We start from the raw sequence: 27,060 nt of genomic DNA, 5'->3' as shown, positions 1-27,060 counted from the left end.
ATGCAAAGACACAGAAGTCAATAGCTGGAGAGACCCAACCCTAAACCCACTCACGCTCTATACTTCTTTATACTTCTTTTTTAAATATTAATGAAAAAAGTGCTTCTAACAGCTAAAGCTGTCTGTAACAAGTTCCAACAAAGGAACTAAAGTTGTATTAACCTCACATTTCTGGAGTCACACCCAGTAGAATTCCTAATGCCTCAAAAGAAAAATGTGACCTTTTTGGAGAAAAAGAAAACTGGCAGATGTCGCTCACTTCATCTCTTCTGAGCTATGCTTGTGTAGACAAGTGTTTGCAGTCAGCAAAAGCCCATCTGAGAATCTCTTATGTGCAAATGGCATATTTAGCCCCATCCAAATCCCAACATCAGAATACAGTGTTTGGTACTGATCATTTATTATATACTATTCATCCCCCAACCTTAAGTACCAGAATGATTGTAAATATTATAAACAAATCAGCAATTATTATGCATATTAAGGAAAAGGTTAGATAAGCCCCATCATATTTAATCAAACTTCCCCAACACCTAATCGAAATCCTACCTAAGTTATAACTAGATGTCGAACAGCATAGTTGTGTTAATCCATTTGCAATAATACGTGAAGCTATGTAAGCCCTCCCTACGTACCTTATTATGCCATTAGGCCCAAAGGTCAGAACTCTGTGCTTCTGCATCCCTCCAGGAGACGGTCCTTGTATTTAATCATGCACCAACGTCGGTACCTTATACACCTTTCTTATATATTCCACTCAATGGACTGAGGAGGATCAGCTCATGCTTCACTCCAATTTGTTAATCAGGACAGTGACCAATATTCCTGTTCAAAATATAGGAAGTACATAGAAGTTCACTGCTACTTTTCACCTTCCTTATCTGAAGTTTCCCATCGGCTCGCTCCAAATTTTTGCAACATGGAAAGCAGCTTTAAATGACAGGGGAAGGCTTATCTTTAAAATCCAGAAGAGTGACCGTATATCTCTGATGCTCAAATCACTACAACTATTACCAGTAAAAGCTGTACAATTCTTCGCATCATCTTTGAAGCTCAATACTCCAAACCAACTCCAAGCCAAATTGTTGTTGTAGTTACTTTATTCGATATATTACAAAAATATCATAAAAGTTTGGTACAATAAATATAAAAACAGTTTTAAAAACCCACTACAACTATATGCTTTGAACCTTATACAATTAAAAGCAGTAAAAAATGGCAATAAATATGCATATACAGTGTAAACAAAGACCCCCATTTGTCAGTACCTTTGGCAATGGTATTCTTTATGGGCAACAGGGATAAGTTTATATCTTAAAATTGTTGCACCTTAAGGAGCTTGCGTCTAATCCTCCAGGCCCAGCCCAGGTATTTAGCAGTCCCACAGATGACACTAGGGACTGATGTGTCATAGATCAAGATACGCAATGCCACCCTGGCAGACCTGGTCCCCATATTTTTACAAACCGGTGTCAACCATCTCGCTCTTGGTTGCCGGTATGCTTTGCATGCAAACAGAAAGTGACCAGTAGACTCCAAGGGCGAGGCACAACCGGGACAGCCTTTCGGACTTACGGGTGCCGTGCTCCATCTAGATTGAAACTCGAAGAGTGGGAGTGTACCATATCTCATCTTGAGATAAAGGGACCTATCTTCAGGAGATTCAATAATGTCAAGAAAGGGTTCCATGCTAGGTGCAGGTTTCACATCCAGGAAATTCAAAGTTAGCTCACCTCCCTGATTTCTTAGGGTATTAGTCATAACCCATTCCCAGTAAGCCTTCTTTATCACAGATTTGGGTAGGGGGAGCTGGGTTACCCAGGCCTCTTCCAGACCTATCTTCTGGAGCTCCTTTTTCAAATTTGATACCCAAGGGATCTTACGCTCAGCTCCAAGTTTTATTAGCTCGTCGAGGGCAGATGCATAGTGGAGGAGTTCAGGGGTTCTCCGGAGCCTTGCCCAGTATAGTAATGGGCGCAGCCTGGCTACATTGCTAATGTTTTGTCTGCCAAGATCATAACGGAGAGGAACTAGTGGGGTAGACAGAGGGAGCGACAGTAAGTCTCTGAAGAACTTATTCTCAGATCTAAGCAGCTCTGTTAGGTTTTCGAACCCCCACAGTTCCGCCCCGTATAGGGCAGCTGGCATTGCCTTCCCCTCATAGACCTTAACTGCCGCAGCAATGGGCCTGGTGTAAGAGAGTCTCTGGTGTTTCGCTATTGCCCCTGAGGCTCTCTTATGGGCAAGAAGCATTTTCGATAGATGGGGAGCCCATTTTAGCTTATTGTTTACCCTGACTCCAAGGTAATCAAAAGCCTCAACTAGCTCAAGAATAGTGTCGTTAAGCTTAATATTATTCCTAAAATTTCTAGAGGGTGATAGTGCCATTAGCTTGGTTTTAGAAGTGTTTATTTTCAAGCCCCTGGTGTCACAAAAATGGGAGAAGCGGGAGAGCAATCTTTGTAGGCCCATAGGGCTTTTAGATATCAACAGAGTGTCGTCAGCAAAGAGCAGGGTGGGTGTTTTTTCCCCGCACAGGGTTGGTGCATCGACCGTGTCCTCTCTCAAGTGGTCTGCCACCCCATTTATAAAGAGAGAGAACAGGGTCGGGGCTAAAACACAGCCCTGGCGTACTCCTTTCTCGACGGTAATCCTCACTGTGAGCTGTCCCTGATGCCCCCATCGGACTTTAGCAAAATTCCCTTCGTGAAGGCGTTTGAGGAGGTCCAAGATTAGGGGGGGGATGCCCAAGTCATACAGGACCTGCCACAGCTGTAATCGTGGGACCAGGTCAAAGGCCGTTTTTAAATCAATAAAAGCCAAATACAGGCTGCCTTTTTCAATAATTACAGATTTCCAATGAATGGTGCAAAATCTGAAGACCTGGTCAATGGTGCCAACCCCCTCCCTGAAACCGGCTTGAAAATGGCTCAGGATACCCTCCTCACCTATCCAGGTCTTGATTCTAGTGAGGAGGACTCTGCCGACCACTTTTTGTAGGACATCGATTAAACTAATCGGTCTGTAGTTGGCAGGGTCCCCCCTATCCCCTTTCTTATAAATGGCCACCACCTCCGCCCCCTTCCAAGAATCCGGGACTGGGCATCCCAAAGCTAAATTATTTAAAATGCGTAGAATGAATTCTGCCCATAGGTCTTTGTCGTGTAGCAAGAGATCGCCAGGGAGGCCATCAGGTCCTGCTGCTTTTCCTGGGGCAATCATATTGATTGCAGAGAGGACCTCTGATAGACCAAACGCGGCCTCTATCTCCAGGGGTACCAAGTTCTCAATTACCGGGGTCAGGTTCTCTGGAGCCATTTTTTCCCCAAAAGAGTAAAGATCAGAGAAGTGCTGGTGCCATTGACTCCCCGTTATATGATTGGGGATTGGGTCAGCTCTTCCCTTGGACCGGACATTAATGAGACTCCAGAAGGGAGTTCAGTCTTTTTGTAAGGCAGCGGCCTTTAAATCCTGCCAATGACTTTCCTCCCACAGTCTCTTTGCCTTCCTGATAGTTTCATAATAAGTTTTTCGGGCTTTAACAATGGCCGGTTGAACCTTATGTTTAATGGCTTCGGATATCTGCCAAATTAAAAATGTTGGGTCTGTGAGTTTTAGAGAAATAATACACTTGGCCTCAAGACCCCGGAAACAAAATAAAATATTCACCCTCTTTCTGGATCTCCTCCCAGATTATAGAGCACTACACCTAGATAAATCTAACAAGTTTCTTACCTGTGTTCAAAAATAGATTAAAATAACCCCTCAGTTAAAGCTTTACTTAGTGATAAAACCCCGCTTTCAAACCCTTTCTTAATTGATTCAAGTTAAATACAAATTAGTGTCATCTTTAACAGAATCCTAGACTTAATATCCTGCAATAGATGACAAGGTATTTACAGGTATCCCTCTTTTAAAAGTTAGCTAATGAAGGTTTACGCGGGTGCGCCCATAACATGGGGTATAGAGCTCATACATAAAGAAGTATCCCCACAAATGACTACTTTCCTTGCATCCCATATTAACCCCTAGAGGTGATAACACTGTTTAACAGATACATAGCCACAATATTCTGATACAAAAAGCATCGAAGGCTCACTCATTGGTTTGATCACTTAGGGTCTGTGATAACCCACTCAAGAGATTGCAAGAGGTACAGGCATATAGTCCGAACACCTGGGGGCTCATTACGAGTCATTACTGTCTTTTGGTGCAGTGATATTGTTCCCAGAAAATACCTATTTCGCTCAGGCTGTATTGACTTGATAAACTATTACCACGTCATTCCACGTTCCACACCTCAATATGGGAGATAACAAGGCAAGACTGCTTGATTTTCTCCATTCAAAGATGTGGTATCCCTGAATTATTTATTTTTCCCTGTTTGAATTCTGGCAGGTTTTACCAGGTGCAAATTATACTGAGGAATCCCATGACTGCCGTAATTTTTGAAAGCCCAATTTGGGTGCAAACTCTTGTTTACACTCGAATGAGATACCTGAAAGTGAGGCTCTTGGTGTATCAACACGTTACCTTTAGAAAACAAGCTCTGGCATAGCAACAGGTCTCACCTTTAGGACCTTATAAGGGATTATTAAAGAGAAGTCCTTGCCTGTACTTAGAGGTGTTGTTTCAGCGTTAACACATTTAATATAGCTTCTTTAATCTTAGTTCGGCTCAGACGGAGTCAACAGAAGCCAATAACTTTTCATCCACAGGTAAACATGAGAGTGGCACAACTGTACCAAACCTGAAACAGCAAGTCTGACATACACACTTCGGTGTGTATGTGACGCACCTCCCTCAAAAACAAAAATCCCCCACAAAGAGTCCAATGCTTTGAGTATTTTACTCTGACGACGTGCACCTCCACCGCTCCTGCCGTTTCCAGAGAGCAGTCTCCAAGACCAATAATAGATTTGTCACAAATGTGGGTTGCACCACCAACTCAAAGTCATAAAATATTTTGATCCGTCAAATATTTGTTATTATCCAGTCTCTTATTATTCATTCATAATAAAAACAGCCAAGCAGCCAACGCGTTTCGTGCAGCTTCAGTGGACTTCATAAGGACTTATTATCAACTTCCAGGCTTGTATTGATAGTGGAAAATTGCAGCAGTGCTGTCCAATTCAGTACATCGCCCTCGTTTGAACTGTGCCCTCCGGTATCATGGGTAAGTTCACTATTACTCGGCTCCTGGCATCCATGCAGTATCATGTTGGTTGGCAAAGTAGCAGAGTAATAGTGAACTTACCCTAGCACTAAGCACACACAGGCTACTTCAATTCAACAGTGGAGTGGAGGATGCATTGGAACATCATTACCGAATCCGTATATAGTAACTTTACACAATTTCCAGGATACAGTGGTGAACATTAACGTATTTCTAAGATACAGGTTAGTAACAGATACTTTGTTTATGAAGTATGATGAACATGGAGTTGAGGTTGGCATGTAGCTCCTTGGTCTTGTTCTGCCTGGAGGATAGGAAGAGGTGGTGGGCAGTCAAGCACAAGGTTCCCTCTACAGACAGGTGGAAGGGCTGCTGCAGCTGCACGTTGTGAGAAGTTGGCCTGGTATATGCTGTCCACTAGTTATAGTGGGCACCTTGCACCAGTCCAAACAACCCTTAGTGATGATTAGGTTTAAGATAACCTTTATTGAAAGCTATCCTAGTGGTAGCTATGGAGAGCAGCCTTCAGGCTAAATCTCGAAGGAACGTAAAGCAGCTTGGTTTACCATATTATAACCTCTTGAATGACCAAATGAAAGGAGAACCACACAAGGTATATATATAAAATATATGTATTTATTACTAAACACTCTCTACTAACCTCTTTATGTGATTAGAGAGCAAGGCACACAATATTACAGTTCTAAAACGACAGTAAATAGCACAATATACAATGGGCCACAGGTGGGAGACCAAACCATATATTAAGAAAATGGTATAAGAACCACGACTTGACTAGACACCGTGCCTAGAGCACGTAGAATCGCTGGGACCCCAAGGAACCACCCAAGGTAGTGACACAGGGGACCCACGGGGGACGCGTGCAGTGTGAGAACACAGCCGAGAGCTCCGTACAATCCAATGGGAAACTCACGGTTGGAAGTTCAAAGATTAAGGACACTTAGGAGAGGACTTGGAGCAAACCCTTTTAGACTTAGAAGGTTCTAAGGCCAGCACCCACGTGAGCACTGGAGTACTCGTGTTACCTAACCCAGGGAAGCCGGGTGCAAAGGTGTCAAATGGTGTTGGGAATCTTCGTCGTTTCCAATGGAGAGTTGCTGCAAAGTGCTGCTGCAGTGGAAAGGAAAAGTGTCCAGCGCGATCCAAGCCTGGATCGAGGATGAGACGGACCTGAAAGCAGAGGGGACAGAGTCAGGGTCACTTGCCAGTGACCAGTGGCACGATAGACGAATGCTCGCCGGTGTCCGGTGTTTCAGGTGCGATGAGGTGAAGCTTGACTCTACTGCCACAGGGACCAGGAGGCGTCGACGATGACCACCGTCTGCAGGCGAGCTGTCCTACGAAGGATGTCGAGTGCTGGGGGGGTCGGTGTCCAGATTGGAGACCAACAAGCCTTGGAAACGGCAACCCACACAGTGAGAGTAAAACGGCTTCGGTGTGGACCAGCAATGTCCTGTGGACTCCCCAAGTGATGGAGAGTTAGGGCACGTCTGGAGCAACCAGGTAAGCCAGTTGAAAGTCAAAGTACCCTTCTCAGGGACCCACAAGTCGACGGACAAGGGATCGCAAAGGGAACTCGAGAGGAACCACTAAATACCAGCCCACGGGACACTCGAGGAGTGCAGGCCAGTAATCTTCGGTGGAATCACTGCTCGGGGTCTGGACTACAAGTAGTCCAAAGCACAGCCTCCGGGATCGCCAAGAAGCATATGCTGCTGCAAATGTGCACGGTGTCCAGGGGTTCGGGTTGCATGGTCCCCACGAGGGCTTTGGATCTCAGGATTGCTAAGAGCACGGGTCGGCCTCGGGGAAGCTTGGAAACCCACCTCCTGTTTTGCAAAGTCTTTGGAGTCCTTCAGGAGCTGAGTAGTTGCAAACCGGACAGATGCGTCTTTGGTGCCTGCCTTCCAGGGGAGTAATTCCTTTACTCCAATGGAGATTCTTCGGTCATCCGTCGTGTAGATAGTAGTAGTTCTGGAATTCTGTAGCAGAGTTTCGTCCAGGTAAATCTGAAGTCCTGTAGCCAGGGGTTCCTACTTTATACCCAAGAAAGGGGTGGGACAAACTCTGGGGACCCACCTATGGGAGGGTCTGGACAGAGGGGGGGCTACACCCATGTCCTTTGTCCAGTTTCGCGCCAGAGCAGGTGCTGGTAGCCCCTGCAACCGGTTTGAGCTGGACTATGCACAGGAACACCAAATGTGCCCCCAGTGCAGACATCAAAGCACTCTTGGGAGTGCACCGATTCAGCCCCAATACACTAAAGCCTGTCTGGGAGGTGGTTACACCTCCCTGTGACGGGAAACCTATTGTCCAGCCTCCCCTGCCGAAGTTTCGTCCAGCAGCAGGAGGGCAGACTCGTGTCTGTGGCTGGCAGCAACCATTTTGTGATGCCAGGGTTCTGTGAAGCTGGTACCGGGTGTACCGGTGAAGTCATGTTTCTCCCTCTCGTAGGGTGGAATCATACCTCCCCTGCCAGTTACTGGAGGGGAGGTATGATTCCAAGGTGTTTGACGCCAAACACGACATGTTTCCATGCAGCCATTCTAAAGTTAGCATTTACCGCAAGGATAAAATGCACTTAAGAGTATATGGTTTGGCTGCATCACAAACAACCCCGGAATAAAGGTTCCGAAGGCTGCAGAGGGGCTCTGCTAATGCATGGGCACCCTCTCACATAAAACCCAGCACCCTGCCTTCAGGATTGATAAGGCCTGCCATAGGGGTGACTGATAGGTTTATATGTGCAGTGATATGGATAGACATAGGGAACATATATCTAAGTAAGGGGTGCATACACCACCTTACACGGGCTGCTGTAGCAGACCTGTGGTGTCATTTTGTATGGCATAATACATGCTGCAACCCCTGAGAGGCCTCTAGGGTACCTATGCCTTGGGTATATAGTATACCCTATACTAGGGACTTATAAGGGTACCCCAGAATCCAATCTGTGGTGTACCTAAAGTACATGCAATCCATTTTAGGGAGAAAGCAGATAGACTGGGATCCTGATTAGCAGGATCCCAGTCAAACAAAGTCGAAAACCAGCAAAATACCAGGCAAAAAGTGGGGGTAATCATGCAGTCAGATTCCACCTTCCTACACACGTTATTCACCATTGGGATCTTGATGAACTCGGCGAACTCCATCCTGAGTCCCTCGGCACTGGCCCTGTCCGGACTCCAGTCCGTACACACCCGGTGAAGCAGTATGTTGCAGACAACCAGAACCCAAACCCACAGCGGTAGAGTCAGCTGCAGCATCAAGTAGACACAGAAGATGGCCACACTCCCTAGTGTTCTTCCGATCCGCATATGGTAGATAGCGGCATTCATCTTAGAGGGGTACCACACCTTCATTTAATGCACAAATTGCCCATAAAGATCACAGGAACATAACTTGTGCACGCACCTAATATTTTTACTCACTCAATGGCACTACTGCATTGGAATATGGTTTTCCTTCAAGTATTGCTAATATGTATAAGTAAAATAAAAAAGAATATTTAAATAAATAAATTAAACACCTATGCGATTTACCTGTATGTACCAATAAATTACAAGTAGAATTATGGCACTGTAATTGACTGTATGATTGTTTTGAGTTTCACAACAGTTTTAACTGCTCCCGCCATTTGTTGCTGGTTATTAGCCACTGATAGTACCATTCTGACAGTTTTACACTTTACTTGGATTTCGCCACAGCGCCGAGATACCCCCGTGGGGGTGATTTGTTGCACTATAAAAGTTCATATATAACATATATATCAACTTCACATATAACATTCAGTCAGGGAGGAGAGCGGAGACAAGTGCTTCGGATGGTGCCAGTCAGGACAGGAAGCAGCGGTCCCGGGTAGAGAGCAGTGGACCAAGTGGTTGGGTGAGGGAAGGAAGAGGGCAGATGTGCACACTTCCTCTCAGAGGTGCGAGCAGCAAGGAAGCAAAGAAAACAAGACAAACACACTGGACAAACAGATCTTACCTTATCCCTCTTTCCTCCGGGACTCAGAAGCTTTTGCAGCTATTCCGATGGCTAAACAGACACAGGCAGTTAAGGATGAGCGGGACAGACTCGTAATGTGTCTGGCAGGCTAGGATTGCAGCCCTGGGGTCACCACAGCCTATCCATGTGCTGCACAGAATTGGGACGTGCCTATTGGCTATAGACCGCATGTGCCTCTATAGTGTATAAAAACTGTGAAAGCTAAACAAGTTAGCGGCCAGAAAGGGTGTGGCATAACACACAGAGCTGCCGACTTTGGGACTGGGAAACCAGGTTCGAGTCTCGGCATTGGCTCTCCCTGTGCCTAAAAAAAACATGGGAGATGGGAACAAATAAAATGAAACAACAGCAAATCGAAACAAAATAGGAACAGAAACAAAATTATAAATGTCGATCCGTACTGCCAATGGTTGAACTCCTTTCGCGTCACCTTTAAAGGATGGGGTACAGGAAGAAAAGCCCACAGCAAAAAAAAAAAAAAAGAGTGTGCAGAAACAAACCATAAAGAAACAAAAGAGTACGCGGACATGTAACAGGGCCAGTAGCCATGAAAGTGACAAACCCAAAGGAGGGACAAATAGCAACATTTCACCAATGAAAAGAAAGGAATTTAGAAAGGCAAACAAAAGGAACGAATGAAAAGGGATGGGCGTGATGAAAGCACAGGGAGTAGATACAACATGTTTTGAAGAGAGAGTGCATGTGCTGCCTAAGCGAGACCTAAAAATACAGGGAGCACCCACAGCAGATCAATGGGTGAATATTGGAGCATGTGGACTAAAAAGAATGCGTACCCATATGTTTTCAGTGCTACGTACCTATACCATGTTTAAGAATGATCATCTGAATTTGATCATCATGATAAAAAGTGTACGCAAAGTAGCAACAGGGGGAGAAAAGCATTGTGAAATCAAAGACCCATAGGCAAGAAACACATGATGCCAGTTTGAGAGTTCTAACATGTATATGAGGGCCATATAAAGGGGATAAATTCATGTAGTCGTCCCAACTCTGAATAGCAGCAGTGACTTACTTGTCCAAGGATTCAGTTTTTCTGCTTATTTTTTTTATCAAGAAGAGAGACGTTCTCACAAATACATGTCTGTGGATAATGGAGGAGTCAATGAGGAACAACTCAAAGAAGGCAGCTTAGAGATGGTTCATGATTTTGCATCTGTTATGCATTGATGGGGAGGAAAGCAAATGTATAGATCATTGTTATGTTAATGGTAAATGTAATGATTATTTGAGGTAGTTGGGGGTTAGAGTTCCAGGTCAGGTGAGAATATTTTCCCCTTTTTCCACTCAATGCTGACCAGCCTCACAATACTTTCAAAACATTTCCTTAAGAAGGCAGCCTGCAAGTATAGAAGGGGACAGAAGAACTCCTGGAAAGCTTCTCACCTGAAGAAAGGCAGACACTAATTTAAGAAGACAATTCTATCTTCCAGTCCAATAAAATGGTTGCATCAAAGATTTAACAAATATCGCAGTCCTCATGGATGTGATGAGGGTGAAGGCAGCTAATGCACTCTTTACGCTGCCCATATATATTTTTTCAGACTACTTGGTTTATTAGACTTCTACATGAACCTTTTTGACTTCTGTTATCCTTAATGAAGTAAACAAAAATATATATTTTTTTAAGAGTGTGAAATTGTCTTGGCTTATTTATCTACACAAAGGCCATGAGGAAGGAATCTCTGAAGGCTACACCCTGTGGTTGCAAGCAACACATATCTCTCTGTACAGAAATACTACTCTTATTTGATAGGATGTGTAGATGTGGATTCCAGCAGGTTTTCCATGAAAATCTTGTAAAGTGTGAAAAAATGCTTCAGAAAACAGAGCTTTCTCGGAGTACCACCGGATACATAGAATGCAGTAAAAATATTTTCTCATTTGTTATATGTAAAACATTGTACTTGAGTCCTCTATGCCTGTTAACAATGACTGGCAACAATATGTTCCTCTTCCAAATGTTTTATTTACATCTTCTATTCGGATAAACTGTTATTCTGGGTGTTTTTTTTGGCATGACAGACAAGGTGTCTACCAATGTAGTAAGTAGGAGAAGCAGCTCACCACACAGGAGGTAGTACAGTCGGCTGAATGCATCAGCATATAGTTTGTGGACCAAGGTCATCACTACCGTGTGAGTACAATTCTCATTCACCATCAGACATATCAAGGCAGCTTACAATCAAGCTAGTGCAGGTCAGCATTAGCATTTGGGTGCAGGTGTCTCACCATCCAGCATATATTATCTGCAGCTGATACTTTTGTTCAGTTGCCAACAGTGCAAACAATCCAACTACTTCCCCCACTACAGTTTGTATTCTTTTTCACTACCACCTACATCAGATCTTCCATAAATGGAATCATATGATTGGAGGAACTAATGCCTTTATCTTCTTAGCGTAAGGTAATATGTGGGGAAGCTCATATATATTGATAAGATTTTGGATCACAGGGGCTCGAGTTCCATGCAAGGCTCTGTGGACCAAACAAAATGATTTAAAACATTATTTTCTCCTCCACTAACCAATGTTTAGGTGTAGCTTCTGATATGTTTTCAGCGTGCAGAAGCAATTCTAATGACCTTTTTCTGTCTGAATTCAATTTTAAGAATATTAAAGACTGACATTAGGACAGTCTGTGCGCTTGCCAGGGAGCAATCCAATTTGTGCAGCGTCCAGCATATGCTGCTTAACATGGTAGGGCAAAGGTTTGGCTAAGTATTTCTCCCCTATTTTAGCAATGGAGGGAAGCAGTGATATTGGTCTATAATTAGATTCTAAAGAAGGATCTAGATTAGTTTTGTTTACCAAACTTTTCTTCCATTCATAGAGAATTAACCCAGATGATAAAGACCGATTTAGGAGTGCCGATAGTGAAGAAATAACCATTGTAGTCAAATCATGTAAAACTCTGGTGGGGCAGATGTCATCAGGAGATCTTGACCTAACTGATATCAGCATTTGGCGAGTAAGGGCCTCTTGAATACAAGAACGGTGTCAATTACAGGAACTTCGTGCTAAAGGAGATTTATATCAGATGGATCTTTTTTTGTCAAGGCGACTTGAATGTTATCATAAACTGATAATATTTTATTTACGGAATATGTGGAGAACCTATCACCAAAGACTTGAATTGAAGAGATAGTATTTAATAGGAACGAGGGCTTGTAGGTTCTCACACAGTTTCAAAGAGGCTTTGAGCCGAGTTGGAAGCTACTTCTGTCCATAAGGGATTTTAGCTTGATGAAGAATGAGCTTACACCAACTGAGCTGTAGTCTAAATGCTTGGTGCACTGAAGATGAGTAAGACTAGCACTTTGGTTTCAGCCTGTCTTACTGCTACTTTTTCAACTCTTAACTCATGAGTGTGTGGGTGTTTTAAGAGAAACATGGCTAGTGGCCTTGTACACTTCTTAATCAAAGGTAACTCTCATATTTTTGTTTAAAATACAAACTGCATCTTTCAGGATTTAAGGTATTGAGATGTACTGCAATGCTGTTTAGATTTCAGGGACTCCTCTGAAAGTTTATGTTTGTGCAAGAGTCATGAGAAGGTCCGTCCTACTCGATGACTTGCCTGCTTGAGGTTATTTGGGGGTGAGGAATTGAAGATCAGAGCTGGGTAAACTTATGGCATCTAAAAATAAGGTTGGTTATGTGTCCGTCCTGATGGATGAGTTTATCGCCCTCCTGTTGTAGGAATTAATAATAAAAAAAGGCCTCTTTTGAACGTGACAGAGGTCCATCTGTACCATAATTTAAAATCCCCAAGAATGATTACAGTAGCAATGTTAGTTATAAGGAGACTGATGATCTTGGAGGTTTTTTCAATGAAGGCTGTGGGTCTGTCTAAAGTGTGACAAGATACTAGCCTGTGTTTTCACATACTCTCTAAAGGCAGCAGCCACGCCTTCTCCTACTTGATCCATCTATTTTCCAGCATGTCGAAAGTGGTGTCTAAATTCCATTCTAGAATCAGCTGATGAATTTCATCTTTTTGTTTAGGTGAAGATCTCACGTTCAATAGCGTGGCCTTGAGACATAGGCCACACCGAGCTTTTATTTACAGTCTTCCAAAAGACATGAGGTTTATTATTAAAAATGCACAGTATACATATTTCTGTTACATCTGAAGTTGGAGGAGGTAGTGTCTATTCCTTATGACCATTAGTTCTTGAGGTCCATAATTAATTTCAAGAGCATCTTCATTCAGACCATGCGTGTGTAGCACATACGGGCGAAGGCGGGCTTGCCTTTGGTGTACCTTTAGGAGTGTTTAAATAGGCTAGTAAATCTTTAAACACCCTCTGAATGTATTCTTCCAAGCAGGTCTGCTAAGACACCAAGAATGGCCGCCATGTAGAGCACAAAATATCACTGCCCAGCAGAAGAGGCGCGAAACTCAGATACTCCTGTCTTTAGAACGCAAACTACTTGACCTCGAGAACAAAGGGGCCCCTGCATTAGACCCACGCATCCTCTGCCAGATTGCCATCACTAGGTGAGAATATCAAGCGTTGGCTACCAGGGAATTGCGTTCGCACCAGCTTGCAACACAACATCGATTATATGAAGCTGGGGATAGAACAGGTAAATTACTGGCATGGTTGGGAAGAAAGGAACAAGAATCTAGGTGGGTTACCTCCATTAGGGAGGCAGACAAATATTACTTTACGCCACAAGATATAGCCGGGGCCTTTGCCCGATTCTAAACTACACTTTATGCGGCCCAAACACAGGTGTGCAATACACAAATATGCAGGTATCTTGAAAACATTGAACTTCCTTGTCTCTCCTCAGAGGAGGAAGAGGCTCTTGATATGGAAATCACACTGGAAGAAGTGTCAGAAGCTATGAACAGGTTGAAGCTGGGGAAAGCCTCGGGTCCCAACGGCCTCCCAGGAGAATTTTTTTTTAAAAATACCTCTCTTCTGTCGCCACATCTACTTAGGATGTTCAAGGAATCTAAAGAGGAAGGGTTGCTCCCTGCCGATCTCAGAGAGGCGATTGTAGTGGTGATTCACAAGGCCGGGAAACCCCCAGATGACTGAGGCTCCTACCGCCCTATATCATTGTTGAACACTGAAATTAAAATCCTAGCCACCATCCTTGCTACACGCCTTATAAGGGTGATTACATCACTGGTTCAGGACGATCAATCTGGCTTTATGCCGAAGTGTGCCACTCGTTACAATCTATGCAGGGTGGCCAACTGGATGGATGCCACTCGAGATCGGGAAACTGCACACTTACTGCTTTCCCTAGACGCTGAAAAAGCGTTGGATACCATTCATTGGCCCTTTATGAGGTATGTTCTGGAGAAATTCGGATTCGGGCCAAGTTTCTGAGATTGGGTAGCGCTGCTTTATACGGAACCCGTGGCTAGGGCCCGGGTCAATGGGGCTCTCTCTGACCCTTGGCCAATACAGCGGGGAACTAGACTGGGATGTCCCCTTTCTCCATTACTTTTTGCCCTTATTTTGGAACCGCTTGCCTGTGTTATTAGAACTACCCCCGGATTAGGTGGGTTCGTAGATGATGCCCAAATGCTCAAGGAGGAACGTATATCTTTATATGCAGATGATATATTGTTGTATGTGACCGACCCTAATGTGACCCTCCCCCCGAATCCTGCAGATTTTTGAGGTATACAGGAACCACGCGGGATATAAAATCAATTGGAGTAAATCAACACTCTACCCAATTGGGGGGGCGGTGGACCCACAGGGGTTCCCTGACTGTCTACGTTGGTCAACGGAAGGCTTCACATATCTTGGCCTTTATATTACCACTGATGTTGCAGAGAGCCTGGCACGTAATGTTAAGAGAGTTATTCTCAATTTTCAAGAAGACGTTAAGAGGTGGCGCAAACTCCCCCTAACTATAATGGGAAGGGCCGCCATATATAAAATCATTACGCTTCCCCAGCTGCTCTATGTGCTGCTAAATATTTATCATAAAATCCCAGACACATTGTTCAATCAAATAGATAGTGAGGTACGCTTGCTTCTATGAGACGGGGCCAACCCACGAGTGGCACTCCAAACTTTGCAAAGAAATGCATATAATGGTGGTCTGGCCCTCCCAGACATCGGGGCATACTACAGGGCATCCCACCTTATTGTAAGTAACGAGTGGATACATATACAAGGGGATCATTCGACGTATAGGCTGGAACGACTACAATTTAGAAATCGTACACATCTCCATTATTTATATGGTGGGAAATGTAGTAGCCAACTGCTTCAGGCAACCCGGAGGGCATTGGAGGCTTAGAAACACGCTGAGAGGCAAATGCAAGGGGACAGGAAATGTACCAGGGAGACTCCGCTATGGGAAGGGAATAGACTGTCCGAAATAGGGAAGCTTAGGGGTTTTAAAAAGTGGGCCCTAATTGGCATTTCCAAGATAAGGGACCTTCTAGAAAGGGGAGTATTGGCCTTGTTTGAGACACTTCAAAACAGATCCCAACTTCATGCTACACAAATGTATGCTTATCTTCGTTTAAAACATGCATGGATGGCAGAGGGATTGGAGGGGGAGGCATTACAGAATATGCCCCACTAGAGGGTCGCCTACTGCAAGAAGAGATTCCGGCTAAAGCTGTTTCCTACACATATATAATTTTACTCAATAATATGCCGGATAAGCTTGGTCCACTTCTAACCAAATGGGAGGAGACTACCGGAACACTGGAAGACAGACTGGGAGGCCGCCCACGGGAGGAGGCAATCAAACTTCGATTACGCCTCATTCAATATAAAATTTTACATAGAATATATTTTGACAGAGCCCGACTGCACAAGATAGGGAGGGCAGATAGTCCGAAATGCCTTAGATGTCATGGGATAGATGGGACTTTCATATATACCTCATGGGAGTGTAGGGAAATTCAGGAATACTGGGTAAAGATCGTGGATGAGCTTAATAGCATACTTGAGGTCCAGATAGAAATGGAGCCGAAGCTCCTTCTTTTGAATATTTCCATGGAGGTAGATACCCCACGGCGTAAAATACTACTAGCCAACCTGGGACTAGTGGTGGCCAAGCGTGACATAGCAAAATATTGGGGTGTGCAACAAATACCCACGCTAACGGAATGGAGGACATGTTTGGACCTATACATGGTTGCAGAACAGGTGACATACAAAGCTAGGGGCTGCCCGCGGAAATGCAAGAAAATATGGACACCGTGGATGAAATATTATGGCTTAGAGTTGGATGGGGAATCAGAGAGTGAGAGTTCATTGTCCGGAAGGCTGAGGGAGGAACCCTGACTGAGGTATATTATGACTAGGGCTCCTGGTTTTCCGTATTTACGGATTTATACATATAAATACAGACGGAAATCGATATTTCCTTTGTCTGTATTTATATTTATAAACGGTAAAATACGAGTAAATGTTGCTGCGCTAGTCTCCCGCCTCCCGATTCCTGCAAGCAAAAACCCGATGCCTCTGGGTTTCAGCTGACAGGGCAGCGCATCTCGAGAGCCTGCTGTGTTCACTGCAGTCTCCTCACACCGTGGGTGGGCGGTGTCTGCTGCCGCTGCTCTGTCCCAGGGTGCCACATCTTTGTTCTGTGCCTCGGGGTGTCTTCATCGCCTGACTTTGTTTCGGGGCACTTTACCAGCGCCTTGAGTACATTTGCAATGCAATCTGAAAGGCCACCTCCCGCCCCCCGTTGATAACCTTCAAACTACTCACAGAGCAGGCCTCTCGTGCTTTCGTAGTGCGCCCACTGCTGCCGAGGAGCACAGTGTGCGGCAGAGGGCGGCCAGTGAAGGCTTAAACCAGGGACACTTTTTGAGAAACACAAATATAGTGTTTTGATTACAGTTGGGTGGGAAGAGAAACTGAAAGTAGAAAACCGCAAATGATAGTTTTTTTGATGTTTATACCATACATGCCAACCCTCCCGGATTCAGGCGGGAGACTACCGATTTCAAGGCTAGTCTCCCGCCTCCCGATTCCTGCTAGCAAAACCCGATTCCTGGGGGGTTTCAGCTGACAGGGCTTGATATTGTGTAACGTGCTAATTCTTCCAGCAATAGTCGGAGTGGCGATGCAGGGGCTCTAGAAGGGGTGAACAACCAACAAAGCCCCATTAACAAGCGAATGGTCTTTTAAAGACCTGTGAAGTGCTCGGGGTCGGCTGTGTGTAAGCTGTTTCTGTGGCTCCTAATGACTGCATATGGACCTTCACCTCTCACTAGGATTTAATTTGTTTTTTTTAATTTCAGCTGTATTCAGATTCTAGGTTTGATAATGAGTGACATAGAAGGCATCAGGTGTGCTCCTGTCCTGTCATTGACTGCTTGTCAAATATTTGATTTCGAAGCTTGGGGCATACTTCTAAAGCACTGGAAACATATTGGGGCTGCATTATGTTTTGGTCTGCATCATTGTAAGAAAGGTATGCAAATAAGCCTGGCCCCACACAAGCCTGAACTGCTAGGCCATATCACCCTCTTTCATGAGACAATATGCACAACGATGGCGTGTTTCTGTTTCATTAGGTCTCATCAAATTTCTTTTGTATTTTTGAGTTATCATAGGTGGAGCTTAGAGGTGTGTAAGCCCACAAATTAGCAAGGGAGCCGAGCCAAGCCCAGGGTCTGGATTGGCTTCAAGAGCCTGTGCACGAGCCAAACCTTGAAAATATTCGGCAGACAAATCAAGTCACAGGTATCATATACAATGTATGGTAACTCCTTTCCAAAATGAAAAAGAAGGGTACACGCGTCTCATTTTAGCACATCAGATTATATCACTGCATAGAGAAGAATTTTTAAAAGCGGTAGTTTTTAATACATAAACTTGGAAGAATTAATGCTTCTCCATGTCGACAGTGCCACTAGTGTAGTTAGAGGCAAGTCAGTTATTATGTGTATCCTATATGTGGCATGGAATTTTATTATGCATGAAACAAAATTATAGTCTATTAAATCAAACACAAGAGGTGTTTGTACAGTGTGTGGCTTAACTGATGCTGATGTATTTGCAGATGTTCTCATGTGTGATAATGTATAAAAAAGGAGGCTTGCTGAAATAAAATATTTGACAAGGTTTACACAGTTTGTTCAGTTGGGGATGCCGGGATTGAGCTCAGGTTTTCTGGTCTCACATTGTGCAATTCACTCACTAGATGGTTATTTCTTGCCCTTTATTACATCAAAGCTTCCGGCTTTGCTTTTTGTGGGTGACTTTACAGCGTGAGTGGCAGATGCCACATGAAAGTTCAACTCATTTTTAGCTCGAAGGTCCAAAAAACAAGCATTTGCAATGCAATAGGTCTCGCATTTACTTGAGTTTGAGCTATTGGCATTGTAAATGACAATGCCTTTTATTTATGTTTTGGTTTTTAAAACAGATAAATAAAAGGCATTGTCATTTACAATGCCAATAACTTAAACTAGCGTAATTGCGAGACCTATTGCATTGCAAATGCTTGTTCTCTTCTGCACACACAAAACATCAATCCTCATAGTGATGGCCAGGGACAGCTTTTAGCGCTAGTGGGGCACAATTTGGGTTGCAGTTGAAGTCAGTGTGAGTTTCTCTCTGTGGGGCAGTATGATGTTCAGTGGGGGAAAGGATGTGTCACTCTGCCGATGACAGGAACTGCAAGGCTCTGAGACAAATGGCTTGTGATAGCACTTTTAAGCATATTTGGGACATTTTGCAAATGGCAAAGTTTTCAGGTGAATGTATAGTGTTGACCAACAACAACTGAGCGCATGTGTGCATTGTCAATTTAAATAAATGTGGAAAAATACTAGCTGTAGCGTCGTCTTTTGCTTGTGGCAAAAATAAATGTGGATAAATACAGAAAAAATGCCCGAAAAATAAATATGGATAAATACAGACGGAAATGGCAAAAAAATAAATACCATAAAACCGGGAGCCCTAATTATGACCCACTTGGCGTTGAACAGGAACTGTGTAGTTTTGATGTCATGATTTATATACAATTGGATATTTCATGTCCCTCAATGTGTAGCCCTGTAGTAGATATTCATTATGACCACTGGTCGGCTGCAATTGCTCTACAACCTATCGTGTCAAGTATTCATATTATGTTCTATATGTTATTTTATTGTCAAAAAACAAGAAAAATATATTTTTTTTTTAAAACAATGGCCGCCATGGATGGAACGTAAGTCCAGGAAGTATGCCAGTTTCAGATAAAATAAAAAGTTAAAAAAATCCCTCAAAGACAGAACAAATAAGGGACAAAATCAACAAATTAAACCTAGTTTTACTGGCTCATTGCTACAATAATCACAAAAGGCAAGAAGAGAACATAAAAATATACCACTTTGTAGCATCATTGACATTTTTTCTCTCTGTGTGATTAGAGAAAGGCAAGAGTTAAAACTGACTGATATTCTTTGTTCCTCAACTCACAATAACAGCTTGAAGTATTGTCGTGCATGGCTCACTTTTACAGAGGAATTCTCTGACTGTGTTGGCTATTAGTTTCTATTATAGCCAGGGCATAAACACACATCTCAGTTTATTAAAAGTTTTTACACTATCATACTATGCAACGTTTTCTACCTAGAAAGTGTATAGAGGTGAATAAGTTCTCCGTCTGTGGAGGCTTGGATCCATCTTACATATAAACCTTCTTAGCAAGAAAACTGAGCTGGATTTGGAAAGCAAGGCAGTCTTATTAATGGTAGGTGGTATTCAGATGGTGTACTGACCTTCAGGACAGTGACATAACCTAATTTGCTCTTCTGAACTGTTTCTCTGGTAATTTAAATCAAGGACCACTCTGAACATCTCAAACCAATATGTTAATTGATTAGGACTGTTTTTACTCTCTGTGTTCGCCTTCTTTTATTTTTGTACTCTTAAAGATGTAGTTTCCAATGCCATACTAGATTTTCTGTTGGCAGATGTATCCAAAAAATTAATAGTTGATTGGACTGCTGATTTAATATACCCAAGAAAAAGTCTGACTATGGCCTTGAGCTGAATACTCACTCCTCTCTTGCAGATCTTGATCAGGTTGAAATCCTATCTTTGGAAATATTTTGTTCAAATATCTAGGAAATCCTACAGCTGGTTATGTCTGGGTACTGAAGAACGTATAGAGAGCTAGAATTCAGACCTGCAGTCCAGCTGGTGTGGTAAATTTTGTCCAATATCCAGACAGTGCATTAGAGTGCCGCAGTTCAAAGGTAACCTTCTCAAATGGGACAGAATCAAGAAGAAGCTCTATGTTGCTTGTGGTTGTTATTGATTCCTAACCTTTTCTGTCCCTCTATTGGTGTGATAGAAAGGGAAAACAAAGTGACGTACAGGTTTACCTCCTTTATCGAAGAAATATATCTTACACATATGACAAACATTAGGTGATCTTCAAGCCATTGTCTAGATGTTGGGGTTCAGGTTAGTAATTACAATTACTACTGTAGTAGTGCATGTTCCTTTGAGGTGGTGAGCTACTTCAATCCACCCGATGAGTCTTGAGATGTCTGTACCTGTATGCTGCCAGAACCAACCTGTAGGGTGTGACCCATGTATATAGAGGTAAGTGGCCTGAACCCACCTGCTGGGTGGTGAGGTCCCACTGCGAGCTAATGAAGTCACCACGCTCTTCGGTAAAGACAGGCACGTCATATTCTTGCACAATGGGTGGACTTGACCGCTGTTCAATCACTTTAAGGTGGATGGTATTAGATTCATCTGTAAAGGGTAAAACAAATAGTGTTGTTTCCAGTGTTAGAAGCACTTCGTTAGAATGCTACCATACTGGAGCATTCGATGCATGAATAAGTGAGCTTGCAAAGGAATCTATAACCGTGAGTAAGATGGATGAAACAATGGATTTCAAAACACATAAAAATGGAAACATGGTAAAGCACTATGGGAGTATAAATCATATTGCATAATAATGGTGGTTTTGTGATTTAAAAATGGTGAATGTATTTCAGTGCCTGGTATAGCTCAAGCATTGGCATTACGTAGTGTTAATACAGACACACTCTCAGCTCCCAGAAGAAGAGTTAATTATTTGCCCTTACTCACAATTTCGTTCACAATGTAGGCATGGAAAATCTTTTCATCCCATTTTACCAGCAGCACAAGGCGAAGGCTTTGATTAGGAGTGCCTTGTAATTTTGCAGTGTGCCAAGTTCCTCCCGTTTGTGTGTCTCAATGGCGCCATGATTGTGCCAGGCTGGACTCTCTTTTTGATTTGAATCTGTTCAATAGTTTTTGATAAAATACTTAATTCTAATTGAGCAACTAAGAGTGCAGATGAACCATTCCCCATACATTTCAAACTCTAAATCAATTTTATAGTTTTGCAATGCCACTTGGTACACAAACCCACAATGAGGATTCACAAACCTGCAGTTCAAGGACTGGGAAATGAAACCGCTTTAAAAAACATTTTTTTTTACAAGGACAGTATCACAGTGTACACGGACTATTCACAAACATCTCACAAGTAAATGTTTTTCTTACTGTTGCTATGTTTAGTCAGCCTATCTGTTTCATAGTTATAAAGGTATGGAGGTACACTCCAGGCTTAAAGAAAAATCATGATTGCGATCATCGAGTAATAGTGGGGCGGGCAGCCAAACAAGATGGTCCTGCACTAGCCCAGGTCCAGGCTCCGCTCCCAAAACTCTTATTTCTCCTTCGGTAGGGCTATATAGCATTAAATGAGCCACTTGACGGTTGTAATGCGGCAATGCCAGAAGCCTCTGAGTTTCAACTCATTGGGGGGCTGTCGGAGCCACCACCTACCCTTTCTTCCCCTATCTCTTCTCTGCCAAAGGATAGATGATACCCCTCAGCAGCAGTGAGGAACATGATGATATGTTCTCTAGATTTTTTGGAAACACAGAGGTTTTCAGGACTCCTTGGCATTAAGAATTCAGTAAATGTGCCAGCTCGAATCTGGAAACTATTAGCACTGTATCCAGCCCACAACCCACTGAGCGTTACTTGTGCAAGATGTGTTTCAGGCAACCATCAATCCCATGAGACGTCAGAGGTATAATTAGTGGAACTTACAGCCCTTCTTTCATTGATGTACGCACTCAAGAACATTAAAACCACAAAGGGTAGATTATAAAGATGTATTTTAAATCAAAATCCTAGTCTAGTGCAGACAATATGAATAGTAACCACAATGAAGACATAAAATTGCAGCAGCAATGTCAACCAAAAGAATAAATAAGAGGAACTGCTCCAACATGATAGCTAATATAACTCTATAGCAACACTACCCCCATTATCCTACTTCTAAGCACTGATCTAATTCTAGAACAGCAAGTTTAGAGTTTAAGGCATGGCACACACCTGCATACCTTTTTCAACAATACAGCTCTATGTTCAAAGGTCTGACATGGTATGCCATTCTTGTCTCACAAGGCCAGCTGCACTGTAAGTCAGAGAGCCAAGCCTAAGTTCCTCCAGTCCCAGTGGCCATCAACTGAGATCAGAGAAGGGATTCTGTACAGCCCGTCCTAAATGTGCTAGGTGTGAAGATTCACTCTATCTTTCACTCTCATAATCTAACTGTTGTTAAAAGATAAGTAAAAACAATTAGCAGAAAGTGGCCTGATGCCCTTTAAACTATTTTTGTTCTATGAAACTTGTGTTCTCTTGAATAACAACAATAAACGAGACACTATTGTCAATCTTCTAGAAACGTTTGGAAATCAAAAACAAGATAATGTCAAATGAAGTAGTTAGCTTTAAGATTAAACCCCTACTGCTGGGCCGCCTCCCCCCAGTGACGATTTGGGGGGAGTTCCCACTTAGGGCGCCATAACTTTTTTCCACATAAGGTATCTAAGCCGTATTTGTGCCCTTTTTTCCCAACATCCTGGGGATTCTAACAGGTACCCAGGGTTTGTGCATTCCCCTGGAGGGGACTGAGAAAATGGGCAAAATATAGCTACATTTTGAGTTTTCGGGGAAATAGAGGAAAAGAAGTACTTTGCATAAAAGTGTCTGTTTTTCCAAAAACTGGCTCAAACAAACGGTTTGCTGTGCTAAAATTACCATCTTCTCAGCTTTCACTTACATGCAGAGGTGAATAAAAAAATGTTACCACAGCTTTGGCATTTTTCAAATAGGTAGCCCTTTTTTTCAATTTGTTGTGCTCTCAACCTACTTCCAGTTTGTGGTGAAAAGCAGTGTGAAACCCATGGGTATTCCAGGAAAGCTATAGATTTCTGAAATGCAGACAAAATACCGAATTCATCAAGGGGTCATTTGTGTAGATCCTCAAGGTTTTCCCAAAGGAACTAACTGTTGAAATAAAGAAATATCGAAAATGAGTAGGAAAAAACAGCCATTTGTGGCAAAAATTCCATTTGTAACTTTTTGTCACAATGGCCGATTTACGAAACCAATATACCATAAGGTCCGCTAGCCCTCTTGGCTGCGGGCATATACAGGGTTTGTAAATTCTCCACAAATCCAAGGTACCCAGAGCCAATAACTGAGCTGCACCGTAGAATGTTTTTTCATTATGTTCCAAGTATAGACCAACTCATATGGTGAAATATGTAAAGTGAAAAATGGGTATCAAAGAAACCTACATATTTCTGAAATGGGCACAAAATAAGGAGTTTAGGAGCAGTGGTTATTTGTACATCACTGAATGTGTATGCCCGTACTAACATATGATTAGTAGGACATTTTTTTAAATGCCTTCTTTCTTACACACTACACTGGCTTACACTTGGAAGCATTAATGCAGTGAAATCCTATCAGTAATAACACATGTTCTACTTACTATGCCCCCACGCGACAGGAAATGAGCCAAATCGCAACATGTATACATCACATTTTTCTAATGAAAACTGCCCATGTTTTAGAAAGCTGTTAGCTGTGGATTTTGGGCCCAAGCTCAGCTGGCACCTAAGGAAACCTAGCAAACCTATTCTTTGTCGAAAACTAAACACCTGGGGGAATCCAGGGTGGGGTGACTTGCACAGCACTCGGCAGGTTTTTTACTCAGAATACCTTGCAAACGTCAAACTTTGACTTAAGCAAAACACTTTCTTCATATTTCTGTAATGAAATGTTCGATATTCTGCGGGGTGCCACAAACTTCCTTTCACCCAGCATTCCCCCAAAGTCTTCCGATAAAAATGGTACCTCACTTGCTTGTGTAGGCCTAGTAGCCCCAACAGCAAACGACCCAAAACGCAACATGGATAATACAAATTTTTCCACTCAAAACTGATCCTATTTTTGCCAAGTGGGTAGCTGTGGCTTTTGGGCCGTAGATCAGCCGGCACCAAGGGAAACTTAGCAACCCAGTACATTTCTGAAAACTAGATACCTGGGAGAATCCGGGGTGAGGTGACTTGCATGGCTCTCACTAGGTTTTATTTCCAGAATCCCTGGCAAACGTTAACTATAAAAAACTATTTCCTCACATTTGTGTGAAGGAAAGTTCTGGAATCTGCAGAGTGGCTCCACAGTATGTCACAGAGACAAGTGGCCACAGAAGGGTACTGACACACAAGTCACAGGCATGCCTGTGGGAGAGGAATTCAGGGGCCAATAAGACCTCACCAAAGAAAGTGTACAGTTGAACTAGGGTTTAAAAACAAAAGTAACCAATGGGGCAGGGAAAAGAAACGTCCCTGCAGCACCACTATCGCTGGACAGAAAGACTGTTCCATATATATTGAGTTATGGCCATGCCCTAGTTAGCAGCCCCCCCCTAATAGTTTATTTAGGTCTCGGCTAGCGATGGCTGCGCTTGCGCAGTCTCGCTCGCGAGAGATAATGACTTGGGAGAAGAGGGGCTTGAACCCGCCCCTCTTCTCCCCTGTTCTCCATTGGCTGGCCTAGTAAATGCTGGCCAGCCATTGGAGAAGAGGCCCCGTCACTCCAATCATGCCCCGTCCTTTTCGGATCGGGGGCGTGTTTTTTGCAGAAAGTCTCATTCTCTCCTCCAGCCAATGGCTGGAGGAGAGAAAAGACAAACACGCCCCCCAAACCGAAAATGCCGCTGCCTTTCTCCGAGGCATTTCTTCTTGACCTCAGAGAAAGGCAGTGGTGTGCTCGTCCGCTCCCCCTGCGTCCGGCTGCTGCTCTGGTCTCCTCACCTTAACAACACCGACATCGCCTGCAAAAGTTGCTTCTTTAGGCCACAACCTGTTCTTTAAAGAGACAACACAGCTGGATTCTCGCATTGCTCCTAATATATCGCGTTTCTCCCCCAACGGCTCCCAAAACCAGTTGTGTTGCTCTGTTCCAGGCTGGGTCGTGGGAGGACGGACTCTTTCCCGGCTCTCGGCCCCACAGCGGCGGGTGAGGCTCCCGGGACTCCCCGCTGAACAGAGGTGAGAGGGCACGGGGGTGGAGGGCACCGGGGTGGGGAGAGGGCTCCTGCGTCCGCGTCACTGGGCACCTATGGTGCCAGCCAGTGTCTGCTCTTGATACGGCTCATCTGCTCCCTGTCACTGCTGCCGCTGCGCTCCACTCTGGGGGCTTCGTAGCGGTATGCGCAGCGCCTGTACTCTCCTGTGGGTCTCCTCTGAGGCGACCCCAGTCACAACTCTCCCAGCCTCGGAGGGGGACGACAAGTCTTGCCCAGGTACAGCTCGGTGGTGCCACAAACACTCCCGGCTGCAGTGGGGGCAGGGGTGGACTGTCCCTCACCCCGCCACTCTCTGCGGGGGTAGCCACCCCGGTTCTACCGCCTCTCCCCACAACACCCCAGGCACTTCTGAGCAGCGCTTGTTGTTGTTTACTAAAGAGCGATTGTTTAGTGCCCCATCTACGGACAAACCCAGTCCATCTAGCTGTTAATTTACTTGTAGTCTGCTAATTTTGCCCTGGTTTGTACGATAGAGGCTCCGTTTTAAGAAGCGGAAACGCAAGAATGGATAGCCCCGTGACATATCTAGTCGGATGTGGTGACCCACACGCCCGGTCAGTCTTTTGAATCACATCGCCGAAACTCAGACCGCGGACGTTCTATCCCGAAGAAGCTTCGACCTGAGGAGACATTCTGTATGGGTAAGCCTAACTCTACTTGGCGCTTTTGCTTCCATAATTGTAGCAATAAATTTTTGAGTCGGTTTCACTTACATCTACATTACAGGTCACAGCATCTAATGCAAGGGTCCCTGTGCTGATCCCTGCTGCACACCAGGCCGAGGCATGACTAAAGGGGTCGGCAGCCGAGGCCGCAGGAGGAGAGCTGTTTTATCCAAATCCAAAGCTCAGCAAGTACACACACACAAACACATTGAAAAGTGGAGTAGGGTTACCATAACGCGCGTATCGCATACTGTGCAAGTCAAGCACGCGGGCAGAGGTGGAAAGGACCACTTACTATTCCACAGGCCCTTAAATCTAGAGATCCGACCCTTACATCTAGAGAACCGGCCCTTAAATCTACAGAACCTCCAGTTAAATAAAAAACAAACGGGTCACTATAATGCATCACCAACACACCAATTAGAAAGATATCAAACAAAAAGAAAAGGGATGAAAATGAGAGCGCAAAAACTGCTAAACTAGGTTCCTGAGCTCCCACAATGGCAACGCAAGTGAAGCCATACACCTCACCTGAAGTAGCAGTTCTCTCTGCCAAAACACATTCCTCCCAGCTCCCCCGGGGCTTATATTGGAGGCCCACCCCTCCACCATTACCGATGACGTCACACGCGTTTCATCCACCTGGGGGCCAGCCTGGGACATTCCGAATCATTTCCAACCAACCCACCCCCACCGAAACTAGGGCATCCCGTGTTGTGACTTTCAAACCACGGGGTGGACCGCGGGAGGGGCTGTACATTGTCTTTTTTGCAATGTTTAACTACTCACACAAACT

The 27,060-nt window shown here is 44.0% G+C and overlaps 1 protein-coding gene across 2 annotated transcripts in view; it reads right to left on the bottom strand.

Annotated features, from left to right (window-relative positions):
• NPRL2 (NPR2 like, GATOR1 complex subunit) overlaps positions 1 to 27,060 on the bottom strand; it is a 141,454-nt gene that overhangs the window by 46,006 nt on the left and 68,388 nt on the right. For both annotated transcript variants that reach the window (XM_085625157.1, XM_085625158.1), the window contains exon 6: positions 20,788 to 20,924. In XM_085625157.1, the coding sequence (XP_085481283.1) occupies positions 20,788 to 20,924 (137 nt within the window). The remainder of the gene's footprint in view (positions 1 to 20,787; positions 20,925 to 27,060) is intronic.

The sequence above is a fragment of the Triturus cristatus genome, chromosome 9, assembly GCF_964204655.1.
Source record: "Triturus cristatus chromosome 9, aTriCri1.1, whole genome shotgun sequence".
NCBI lineage: Eukaryota > Metazoa > Chordata > Amphibia > Caudata > Salamandridae > Triturus > Triturus cristatus.
The sequence above is the reverse complement of the archived record's forward strand: the minus strand, read 5'-3'. Positions and strand labels throughout refer to the sequence as shown.